Source organism: Notamacropus eugenii, chromosome 6, assembly GCF_028372415.1.
Source record: "Notamacropus eugenii isolate mMacEug1 chromosome 6, mMacEug1.pri_v2, whole genome shotgun sequence".
NCBI classification, from domain to species: Eukaryota; Metazoa; Chordata; class Mammalia; order Diprotodontia; family Macropodidae; genus Notamacropus; species Notamacropus eugenii.
This window is the reverse complement of record NC_092877.1, coordinates 348743879-348757236: the sequence shown is the minus strand read 5'-3', so window position 1 is coordinate 348757236 and position 13358 is coordinate 348743879. Positions and strand designations below refer to the sequence as shown.

At 39.5% G+C, this 13358-nt stretch overlaps 1 protein-coding gene across 4 annotated transcripts in view; it reads left to right on the top strand.

Annotated features, from left to right (window-relative positions):
* NAALADL2 (N-acetylated alpha-linked acidic dipeptidase like 2) overlaps positions 1-13358 on the top strand; it is a 998881-nt gene that overhangs the window by 417145 nt on the left and 568378 nt on the right. For all 4 annotated transcript variants that reach the window (XM_072620248.1, XM_072620247.1, XM_072620249.1 and 1 more), the window contains one exon: positions 11642-11912. In XM_072620248.1, coding sequence (XP_072476349.1) covers positions 11642-11912 — 271 coding nt within the window. The remainder of the gene's footprint in view (positions 1-11641; positions 11913-13358) is intronic.

Below are 13358 nucleotides of genomic sequence, written 5' to 3'. Positions count from 1 at the left end.
AAAGTTGTGCTTTAATGTGGAGAAAACACACACATGTCTATGTGTGTCTATTTAAACATAAATCTCATCCATCTATGCACCCACACTGGAAGAAAGAAAGGAGAAAGCAAGGTTGACAAGAGCAACTTGTAAAACAATACCCTGGGGTTTCTATTACGCAATAAAGAGGAAAGCTGGATTAGTCCCCAGAGCAGGGTGGGAAACAATCCTAGCACCTTTAAAATGAGGAACATGAGAGAAGGTATAGTATAGGATGAAGAACATTGGATCTGGCATCTACAAATGGTTCAAATTCCACTTCTGAAGTGACTCATCTGACTGTGGGGAAATAACCTTCCCTCCCTGGGCTTCCGTTTCTTTGCCTCTGAACCAAGGGATTTGAACATCATGGCCTCTGAAGTCCTCCCCAGCTCTGCATCTGGAATCATATGATTCTAGCTCCAAGATCTGTTCCGGTTCTCAATCTATGCACCTGTGATCTCATTCATTCATTCAACCATCATAGCCTGAATACCTACTGTGTCCTAGGAGCTGTTGTTGCTCGCAAAGGATACTTTGTCAGGGAAATAAAACAAAATAAAAAATCCCTGTCCTTAACTTGGGGGTGAGACAGCATGTTCACAGACACAGATATGAAATGCATGCTCAGTAATTTCGTTGAGGCAGATGCTGACAATTGGGAGGACCAGGAGAAGCCCCATGTCAGATGTGGTGCTTTGTCAAGCATCTGACTTCTGGTCCTATGGGACCGAATCTCCCCATACTTCTCAGGCAGCATGGAATAGGGCAAAGAACACAATGACTTATGATCATCATTCTTGCAGCTTACTGACTTTCTGAGCATTGGGGCTGTTTTCTTCCATGCAGGTATCTCATGTTCATCATGTGTTGGTGGGCCCTCTCTTCTCCTCTGATCTCCTCTTACTTTCTGCCAGAAACTTTGAGCAAACTAAAGTTCTTTCCCTTTTGATGTCCACTGTCCCTATGAGAAAGAAGACACTTAAGTCATGGGGAGTGGGCTGTCAGAAGTGTTTGCTTGGAGAGGCTGGTATTGTATTAGGAGTTGTGCACCTGTGTTCCTATACAGAAATTCTGACTCTCTACCCACATTCAGTTTTAATTTACTTTTAATTCTGTGTCCTGCTCCAGGAGACATTTAATAAATGTTGATTGATGGATTACTGATGTCCATCTGACAAGACCCTGCCCTTTTATGAACATCAGACACATACATCACATACATATTATGAACACAGCTCTGTGAGGGTCAAATTTATGTGTTTAAATTCAATTCAAACTTACATGAAGATGTGTAACCCTGTGCTTGGAACTGTATGATATCACAGTCTGGCCATGTTTAGCTCAATGCATTTTCAAGAAAAAGTGATTTTAATATTGCCTCATAAGTATTTTGTTTATTGCTTTTACAATCATTCTTTTTCTGTAAAACTTCAGATTTTCCATTGTTGTCCTCCCGAAGTTTCAAGTCAAGCACTGATCTGCATTGTGTTTCTCATTGGAAACTCCCTGAACCAATAAAATCCCAAGTTACCTAAAGCCTTGCTTGGTTATTGGATTTACCTAGCCCTTAATTCCAGGGCCCACTTAATTTTCTCAATCCTTACTTCCAAAATCCTAGGGAATGATACTTGGTCATGGTCTGGGCAGTTATAAGAGAAGAGAAAGAAGGAAAAAATGAAGGAAAAAGAGAAGAAAGAAGTCAGTCAGAGGGGGAAAAACAGTGAATTAGATCACAGAATCAAAGAGCTTAATCATTTTAACACATTCTCCTCATTTTGCTGATGAAGAAGCATAATTCTTTTAACTAGATGATAAGCTTCTTGAGGTCAGGGACTCTGTTGTTTGTTTCTTATATATATTCTCAACACTTAGCACGATGCCTGGTATATAAGAAGAGCTTAATACATGTTTATGGATGGACTAAGGCCTCTAGAGGTTAAGTCCGAGGTCCCACAAGTTGTAAGTATGTGGCATTCAAATTCGAGACCAGTGACTATACTTTTATTGTCTATTTTTTTATTGTACCACCTAGATCAGATTCCTTATAGTGCTCAGATCATGTCAGAATCAAATCCTGTTTGGAATTAGATGTGGTGATGTTTTTCACCCTTCTCCTCCCCCTCTCCTCCCCCCCCCCCGTCTTTCTTCAACATCAGATCAGAATCATCATTTTGGAAAGTTCTTTTGCTTATTGACAGTCTAAGAATTGAGAGGTGTCTAGTAGGACCAGAAGACTCAGTTCTGGATGATTAGAAAGCATTTCAGAAAGAGATGCTCATGTCCATGTAAGTGTTTTTTTATCTCCCTGCTTTTTTCCTATGTGCATACAACAGAGGTGAAGTGTCTAAATGACAGCTTATTCCAATGTTACAATAAGCTATATCCATTCTTTGTCAAAACTGGTCTTTTCTCTCTCTCTTTAGCATTTTACCTTTTCTCCTTTGTTTGATTCCATGCTGTTCTGACTTCCAGCAACCTGCCATCTGAACAGACTGATTTCAGTACAATATATAAAATGGACTGGATAAGCAGATGGTCATCTAATGTTTTATGCAAATAGCTATGTAATGAAGTATGATTTGATAAAGCAGATACCTCTCCTGGGGACTGTTTCTTTTTTTTTTTCGACCACGAAGGCAGGTGGTCTTGGTTAGTGATTGTATTTCAGCCCAGCTCCAGTGGAAACATGCTTAAATCCTACCTGCTTCTGAGAACAGGGGAACTATAATTCCTTTGACACTACCATGATTAGTCAGTGTCACAAAAACAGATATAAAAGTGATGTTGTGGTATTGTTTCTGTGGTGTTGTTTCCCTTAACTTCCTGGCTTACAGAAATGAAAATGCCATCCACAATTTGTTTTACTGTTTTACAGTAAAATCAAGGTAAATGCACACCTTAATAGAGTTGAGTATTCATAGCAATAGATTGAAAATACTTTGGGCCAAACCTGTGATTTAATCCATATGGGAAATTTCTACTGTGGAAATTCCCTCTGCTAATGCAGGTTAATACATGCTGTGCAGCTTAGGATCTCAGAGTTTCCTGATGATAGGTCACTTGCCCAGGGTTACACATCCAATAAACATATGAGACACATAGACTTGAATACGGATCATCCTGACTCCAACACTAACCCTCTATCCAGTATACAATTCTGTTGTTTTTTTTTTTTTTAATACAAGCTTGGTTTTTTGTTTTTTTTTTAATCTTCTGGTCATTGAGTAAAAAGCATCCATAGACCAGTTTCTAAGAAGCAAATCAGTGAGGCCAACTTCAGAGACTGGTTAGTGTTATAATGGAAAGATCATTAGGTTGTTTGAGGTTTAAAATGTTTCAGAGATGTAGTTTCTGAGTAATTTAATCAATTTACTAATTAGACTAGCATATTATCAATAAAAGAGGTTAGTGGTGCTCTCAAATGCCAAAGACCCCTCATGGCACTGAGTACCCAAGTTTTGGTCAAAGTGACTTATCAGTTCCCATGTCACCTGTGTGACAAAAAGGGAGAATCCACATTTCCCAGACTTGTCTGAGTAAATGCAGCAATTAGGATGCCACCCATTTGCCTAAACTTAGAATTTCCTTTACTGTCTGATTAGAGCTTAGCATCCTGGCTGGGTAAGTCTTTGGGAAAGATTTTCCACACTGATTGATTTCTGGAGGAGGAAGTAGAAAAGGGAAAAAACCTTGGTCCTGATTCAATAATTAGTTATTGATACAGGAGAGAAATAATCATTTCTCCCAGCTGAGAGCTTCTAATCAGGTCTCTGCTAGCTCTAAGGTCCCACACGTATTTGTTCTTTTGGTTTGAGTTACTCCCCTTGTGTGAGGAGTGGGATAGGAAGAGAGTGAATGTTTTCTTTCTTTTAGTAAGTTTGCTTATCCTGGAATACAATGGAAATGATTCCATTTCACCATAGCCTTATTAAAATGGGATGTGTTTCTTCCAATTATTTAGTCTACTAATGTATTCAGCACCTGTGGGAACAGTGGATCATCAAGTAGGGACCATGTTAATCAAAAGACTTTCTATGTTTCAGCACTATTCCAAGTTTATGTCATTGCATTAGAGGGCAGAGCAGATGAAACTGAAGACTTGTAATGTACTACTGATTGGATTAACTTGTCCATTTTTGTAGCCTGCTTGAAGACTTATTTTAGATAAATTAAGAAGATTAAATCTGAAGAGTGACCTTCGACAACTATTCTTTCTGGGGGAAAAAAACCATTCATTCCTCTGATGCTGCTAACCATATATTTAGTATTCTCATACAAGACTCTCTCTCTCTCTCACTCTCCCTCTCCCTCTCCCTCTCCCTCTTCCTCTCCCTCTCTCCCTCTCTCTCTCTCTCCCTCTTTCTCTCTCTGTATGAAATCTTATTAACCTTTCCAGCCATGATGTAGTCTTTATAATACAGGCTTAACTGTTTCATCCTAATGATGCCTGATAACACTTATTTTTAACAGTCAATACGCCCGCTATGAAACAGATTTTCTTTACTGTTAACAAGAGATGAAACTACAAGGGTAGAAAAAATGAAGTCTTGCCATTGGGTTTCAGTGCTGGCATTTTCTATTTTACATAGTCTGGGATAAGGTGATTCTCAAAAAATAGTTTTCTGTGTTTTTGTATTTCATTTATCAATGGTTTGATCTGTCTCTTAGAAACAGGTGAGAAATAAAGACCTCAAATCCTGGAATCAACAAATAATTGTTGTGACATCCACTAGTCTTCACTTAACTGGAGGAAGATGTCTGATGATCCTTCTGTAACCATTTATTAATGGATATTAATTAGGTCATAATGCCTAATGTTTCCAAGGCTGAAGACTGTGAGCTCTTTGTGAGAAAAGACTATGCATGCTTACCTTTTTTCCATTTCCCAATCATTAGCCCACTGCCTGGCATAGAGTAGATGGCAAATATATACTTGTAGATTGATAGCTATGCTCTGAGTTTGTAAAGACAAACAAAATCTAGTCTCTGCCTTCAAAGAATTTATAATCCATCAATTAATTTATCCCACTTTTAACAGAGTTCTGCATTACGATTGAAAACTCTTCCTCTTATAAAATAAATTTTCTTTATTTTTTTCCTTCTCTCAGATAGGCAAATATTTGCATGGGTTATCCTTGAAGGTAGTTATTTAGTTATCTTCTAAATAGCTTTTCCTCTGAGTTAAAACAAAGCAAACTATGGCTTTAACATGACTTTTCCAAAGATCTTCCTTTGTAATTCTCTAATTATTTTGATTGTTCTGTGATATGATCTAAGATCATATAACTTCCTCCCCTACTGTCAACCAATCAGAGAAATTGTTCAGCCAGTTATTGTGGAGAGAGATAGAGACATAGATGAGTTATGGAATGCTTTTAACATTTGTCAAAGAAGAAAAGCAAATGTCTTTGCATTCTCTTAATCAATAATGCCAATTTAGTATCCATTATTATTCTAATCCAGGAATTAATTGTAAAGCAAAGGCACTGAGTGCCAGGAGAACTAGAGTTCTAACTGTACGATCATGGGTAAGTCATTTAACCTGACAAAGAAAGTCTCAGTTTCCTCTTCTGTAAAAATGAACCCAATGAAGATTGCAGTACCTATGTCATAGACTTATTGGGGTAATCAAGTGAATAATGTCCGTAAGGGACTTTGTAAACTTTCAAGCACAATTTCACTGTTCCTGTTTCAGTGATCAGTCCTACCTTAACATTCTCCATCTGAAACCAGATAAAGCGGAGGTAAAATAAGTTCAAGAATCTATGTTAATTAAACCTCTTCTGTTTATTGTTTGTAATAGTGGATTTGTATGCAAAAGCTCAGGCCTTGGATGTCTACCAAAGAAAGGCTTCTGACTTTCTAAAGTGTCAGGATAATTTTTGTACACAGGTGGTTGCTCCCTCCCTCCCTCCCTCCTTTGCCTTCCTCCTGTTTGGAATTAGATGTGTTTGTTTTTCTGCCCTCCCTTATTCTTTCTTCATCTGATGCCAGATCAGAATCATTTTGGAAAGTCCTTTTGTTTATTGACACTCTAAGAATTGAGGGATCCCTAGATGGACTAACAGGCTGTGCTCTGGATGATTAGAAAACATTTCAGAAAGAGATGCTGATGGCCATGTAAGTGGGTTTTTATCTCCCTGCTTTGTTCCTCTGTGCATACAACAGAGGTGAAGTGTCTAAATGACAGCATATTCAAATGTTACAGTAAGCAATACACATTCCTTCTCAGACCTTCTCTCTCTCTCTCTCTCTCTCTCTCTCTCTCTCTCTCTCTCTCTCTCTCTCTCTCGCTCTCGCTCTCGCTCTCTCCCTTCTTTCTGTCTGTCTCTGTCTGTCTGTCTTTCTCTTTCTCTCTGTCCCTCTCCCCCCCATCTCTGTCTCTCTTTTTCTCTCTCTGTCTCTAGCATTTTACCTTTTCCTCTTTGTTTGATTCCATACTGTTCTGACTTCCAGCAACCAGCCATCTGAACAGACTGATTTCAGTACAATATATAAAATGGACTGGATTAGCAGATGGTCATCTAATGTTTTATGCAAATAGCTATGTAATGAAGTATGATTTGATAAAGCAGATACCTCTCCTGGGGACTTCCTCTTTATTTCTCTTGACATATCTATATGGATGTATAAATACATGCATCCCCATACAAATACACACACATGCACATATTCTTGAGTGGGCACGTAGCAAAAATGTCCTTGTAGTTGTAGTCTGTTTCCTCCACTGTCTTCCTCTAGCAGTCATTTATAGTACACACTTGGCTCTCACCCCAGTACTAGGAAGACTCCATGCATCGCTTCCTCCAACCCTGACATCAGTGATGCTCTGTGGCTCATCCAGTAGCAGGTGCTGAACAGTGATATAAACAGCATTTTGTCTACCAAAGCCAAAATCATCCTGCTTCCAGTCTCTATTGGCCAATGGAACACTGATGCCAAAGTCACTTTCCAAGTCAGGTATCAGGCATGACAGTTCATTATGCTGTCTGCCAAACTACTGGCCCATTGAAACCCTTATTTTAAATATGAAGGAAGAGTAAAAATTTCTGTCAAGCAAATAACTTGTAATTTTAAGTGACACATTCTTCTGGACTTGAAGATTTCTCTGTGTTTGATAAGTCGAGGTCAGAGATTAAAATGCAGCTAATTCCCTAACATCAGCCTTGTTTTGAACATATTGACATGTCTGGGAGTATAGACTTTAGAATATAGCAGAAGAAAACTGGCCCCTCTCTGCATTACAGAACCCTTTCAGAGTGAGGCAAAAGGGAAGAGAGAGAGAGAGAAAGAGAGAGAGAGAGAGAGAGAGAGAGAGAGAGAGAGAGGAGACCAGGCCCATTTTAAGAATATGCATTAACTGAAATATATTGTGGGGAAGACCAACAGGATAGTGAACAAATCATGACCAAGAAAAGCTATGTGAAGGCTGAGTCTAGAAATGAGTGCTCGGGGGAGAGCTGATGTCACATCTTTCTGGATTTGTAGGAATGGTGTGTGACTTTTTCTGCTTGGTGCTGGTAAACATGAGGGTAGATATTGCTGATTGTAGTTTGACATGAGAAAAAACCTTCTAGCTATAGGACTGGTCCAAAAATTGACCAAGCTGTTTCTGGGGGAGTTTGCTCTCCTTAAAAAATGTCTTTGAAAAAAGACTAGATAACTCTTTTTTGAGTATATTGAAGAGAGTATTTTTTTTGTTGTTGTTGAGATTATCAGTTGGCCTACTAGCCACTAATGTCCCTTCTGATTCTGAGTGTCTCTGATTCAGTGGTTCCGCTTTAGCTCAATCTGATTTCTCCCTCCTCAGTTGTCAATATGGAACAACAGGGTAGAATAGTATCGTACAATGGCATGAACTCTGCCTCTGGAGGTAGAAGAATTAAGTCAAATCCTGGGTCTGATGCTTACCTGACTTTATACTGGCATTCCATTTCCCTGAGAATTAATTTCTTTATCTGTAAGATAAAAAGGCCGGACTGGATGGTTTCTGAAATCCCTTTCAGTGATCAATGAAGGATATTATGAACTTGATCCTGTCTCTTCTTTGATCTTGTTGCATTCTCTTTTCTATCATACCTCTTTGTACATATACACATACACATATATGTGGGGGCAGCTAGGTGGTGCAGTGGATAGAGCACCAGTGCAGAAGTCAGGAGGACCTGAGTTCAAATCTCACCTCAGACACTTGACACCCACTTCGTGTGACCTTGGGCAAGTCACTTAACCCCAATTGCCTCATCCTGGGTCATCTCCAGTGATCCTGATGAATATCTGGTCACTGGATTCAGTGGAGGAGAAGTGAGGCTGGGGACCTGCATAGCCCTCCCTCATTCAAAACAAAGTCAAGTACAAGTCATGTCATCATTTCTCTGATGGCATGGTCTTCTTCAGCAATGAAGGACAAACATACATACATATATATGTATAGAGACATAACTTTTATCTTGTGTAGTGACAATATGCTCTGGATTCAGTCTCCCAGTCCTCCACCTCAAAAACTAACAGGTTGGATCCCTAGATTTTACCTGAATTTATCTTGCCTTTTGGATCCTAGGCCTACCCCTGAAGTTTAGTGGAGTTCTTTTTGGTACTGTAGGCTCAAGCCCACTCTGGTGTATTGTCCACACTAGGTCTGACTCTACCCGAGTCAGGAATGTATTATAGGTCCTGGAAATCTGATGGCTTGCTTGAATTTTCAAAGCTCAAAGTTTGTCATCTGGTCCATTCTATCTCCAATATTCATATCAGGAACAAATCAAATACAAGGACAGAAAAATAGTCATGCCATACACTCATCTCTCCCTCTCTCCCTCCCCCTCCCTCCCTCCCTCCCCCTCCCTCCCTCTCTCTCCCCCTCTCTCCCTCCCTCCCCCTCCCTCCCTCTCTCCCCCTCCCTCTCTCCCCCCCCCCGCCCTCCCTCCCTCCCTCCCCCTCCCTCCCTCTCCCCCTCTCTCCCCCTCCCTCCCTCCCTCCCTCTCCCCCTCTCTCCCCCTCCCCCTCTCTCCCCCTCCCTCTCTCTCTCCCCCTCCCTCTCTCCCCCCCGCCCTCCCTCCCTCCCTCCCCTTCCCTCCCTCTCCCCCTCTCTCCCCCTCCCTCCCTCCCTCCCTCTCCCCCTCTCCCTCTCTCCCCCTCCCTCTCTCTCCCCCTCCCTCTCTCTCCCCTCCCTCCCTCCCTCCCCCTCTCTCCCCCTCCCTCCCTCTCTCCCCCTCCCCCTCTCTCCCTCCCTCCCTCTCCCTCTCTTTCCCTCCTTCCCCCCTCTCTCACTCTTCCTTAATACCTGTTTATTTTTAATGCTCTCTCAGTTCTGCCTCCACAGCTAATCAAAAGGATTTTCTTTATCACTGAGCAAGCAGACAGGTGTGAAGTAGAGAGCCAGACCCTTCCACTCTCTGGCATCCTGCGCTTCCATAAACAGGTTTCCTCCCCTCTCTCCTACGTGCCAGCAGGCACACTCCCAGCCCAGGCTCTCCTTGTCCAGTAGCTAGCCTTTACAGAGGGCTTTAAAGTTTGCAATGTGCTTTTCATAGATTATGTAATTTGTTCCTCACAACAGCCATTTAAGATAGTTGCTGTTAATATCCTCACTTTGCAGATGAGAAATAGAGACATGACAGTGTTGGGGATAAAACACTGGCCTCAGAGTCGAGAAGACCTGAGTTCAAGTGGTGCCTTAGACACCTACTGGCTTTGACCTTGGCTAAGTCATTGGCAGTCTTACAAAGAAGGTGTTGACCTACACGATAAAGGGAATTCCTTACTGAAAGATCCCTAAATGAAATCTCTATCTCCTATACAGATAAAGGAATTGAGGCTGATGGATGATAAGTGACTTGCCCAGCATCACACAGAAAGTTAGTGTCAGAGATTAGATTGGGATCATGGCTTCCTGATACTAGGTCCTAACACTCTGTGATACCATTTACCTGTTTCTCTAGTGTATAACAACTCACATGCAGTAAATGCTCAGGAATTGTTATTAGATCTATTCAATAAGAAGAATGGGGCAGAAAAGACTGGGGATATAATAATTTTACAGAGAATAAAAAATACTAAATGTCAAAAGCAAAATTCCCTTTCAGTTCTTGAGAGATGGAGTGGCCAAGCTGGTACAAGCAGAGAAATCTAGGACATACTTTTTCTGGATTAATGGGATGACTAAGTCTATACAGTTCTGTATGCATCAGAACTGTGATAATACCTGGGCAATGGCTCTTGAGCCACTCTTACAGAGTACATTGGTATCTGTGCAACATGAATGCCATGAATCTACTCTTTTTGTAGCTCCAGCTTATAATATATATACATATACATGTTTTTGTATTGTATTGTATATAATGTATTATATATGTGTATATATGTATATATATATATGTATATGTCATATATATTCTAGGCAGCTAATAAATGCTTTGGGCTTATAGATCACTTGCTTCAATTAGAGTAAACAACCTGGTCCCTCCTTTTCCCTAGTGCACATACTCTGCTATTAGTTCCTTGAATAAATAGAATACACACAACGTGAACGCACACAACTGGGCTTCCCAGTGGGGCACAGCAGGATGGTCGAGGGTAAGTGCTTTGATGCCAGTAGAAAAACAAATTAAGAGAATGACTTTTCACCATCAAAAGCCCCTGACAGAATGCCATCTTGCACTATTTCATTTGAGCTCAGGTCCTGTATTATGACAGGATGATATTTAATAACCATTCATGTCTAGTGATATTTTAGAGATAATTCAGAAAACATTTCATGAACTCAGTAGTGTTTTAAAATCTAAACAGTCCACAGTACTGCAGATATCCACCCAGGAAAAATAATATAGACAGATGCAACAATTACAGAAGATGCATGAAATAACCATCCTAGTTTAGTCATGGAATAGAATTCATCATGGTACCGTTGTTTATTCATGTGCATGCAAGGTGGCCATGTTCATGGTCCCACACTGGGTGATGATTGGTCTTATTAAATGGGATGATGTATGGAAAATGGTAAAAAGAAATACCAGGGGACCAGGATTCAATCCTGGCTCCACCATTTAACTCTTTGTGGCACTGAGTCACTTAACTCTTGTAGTTTCATTTTCTTCATATACAAAGGGGAAGCTGCTAGACCAGAGGACCTAGAATGCTCCTTCTAGCTCTAAATGTATGATATTGAGTGCATTGTAAAATTTGAAGCATCATATGAATGTTACCTATTAGGGTCATAGTACCATACATAGACTGGAAGAAAGACCTGAGAAGTCCAATCCAACCCTTCATTACCAGATGAGGAAACTGAGGTGCAAAGATTAAGTGTATGGTTCATGTATTCAGTAGCAAACCCTAGCTTTGAAAGCATATTGTCCTTTTGCATATTTTCTTGCATGATTTCATAATTGAAAAGTTATTAACTATACAGTTTTATATGGTGGTGTTCTGATCACTTTAAAGAAGAACTGAAGCTCTAAATATTGCTCTGCTAATGTATAACTTATATATAATTATTATATAATTATATAATTTATATAAATATGTTTTTATTATTTTTGATATACCTTAAAAGATCAGAACTATTATCAGTATTTGTTCAGATGAAGGAAGTCAACAGTTGCTTCTCTCTCTCTTTCAGGCATTTGATACAATTGTCTAAAAGTGAAGACACAGAATTTGCAGAGAATCTCAAGGTTCAATGGACTTCTCGTGGCCTAGAAGAAGTACAGCTTTTCAATTACTCTGTCCTGCTTAGCTTGCCGGGCTCTTCTCCAAACACGGTGACTCTAAGGAACAGCAGCCAATGCTTTTATCCTAATGGCCAGCCATGTGACCAAGAGCCCAGAAAGGATCCCAGCCAAGGATTGCTGTACTCATATGCTGCCTACTCTGCCAGAGGAACTCTCGAGGTAATATGACCATTTGTCTCTGTCATTTACAGTGAAATGGAATTAGAAAACACCAGCTTTCATCTAAATTGAACTCTCTGGCAAGATGTAAGTGGTGGAAATGCCTGTTATAGGCTCAGACTCTGGAGGGAGGAAAAATACTTGCAACATTGGGCCCTCCAATCAACCTTCTTGTTGACATGTTTTGAAAGTGGAGACACATAATGAGAATTTAATACCATTGCTTGGCGTGATTAACTCCTTCTAGTTTAAACTAGTTTTTGTGGTGGGAGAAAAACACTTTTCACACCTTCCTCCTCAGTTCTTGAATTAGTCCATCCACAAGAATTGATTAAGGATCCACTATATTCTAGGCACAGGGCTAGGTGCTGTGTATAGAAGGGTCAAATTTAAACAATTACTTTCCTCAAAAAGCATACATTTAATTGAAGAAACATGAAAGGATTGATAAAATAAGAAGACAGAAAGTGGGAAGGTGCTCCCCTGAGATTATATCTTCACTGAAAAAAAAAGAGGTAGAAAGTGAATTTGGTGGTTTGGATAATTATTTTAAAAACAACCTTTCTTCAATTATCATGATTTTTTTCAGAGGGAAATTAATTAAATAGGAATATTTTAATTGCTTGATTCCTTATTTGTATACAGGATAACCTGAGAATATAGTTTTTGAAGGAGCATTGAAATCAGGCATAGAATGAAGGATATGAAATAAGTAAAATGTCTTTCTTGGATAGCATAAAAATGTAAATATACTTCTTGGGGAACGTCCTTGGGGAATGTATGACTTCTGGACAAAAATAGCTTTGTACTCTACCTAGATGCTAACTTCAGACAGGTTTTCATCCTCCTTATACCCTCCACTCCATTCTATTGACTTGACCATCATTTTGCTTCAGACCTTTATCACCTCTCACCTAAGTGATTGAAATAACCTCCTAATTGATATCGCTGCACCCATTTGTTCACTGCTCCTAACCATTTGCCCACAGCTACTAAAGTGAAATCTCTGTATCTGGATTACTTTCATAATCGTCAAGATTCAGCTCAGGTACGGTTTCCTAGGTGAGACCTTTCCTTATTTACCCAGCTGTTAACGTTCTCACTTCTGAATTGACTTTTCATTCATGTGTGTGTTTGTGTGCATATACACACATGAAAATTTTTCATATGTATAAAATGCAACTAAATATATAATAGACATAAACACACAACTGGATTATATATATATATATATATATATATATATATATATATATATATATATATATATATATATATATATATGTGTGTGTGTGTGTCCAGTTATATATCATAGATATATTCTGATGCATTCATATATGTATATGTGTTTTTGTATGTATATATGTATGAATAGGTTTTATATATGTGTGTATAAAACATGTATGTGTGTGTCCCCAAAATCTTAGTGCAGCTTGAATCTACCGT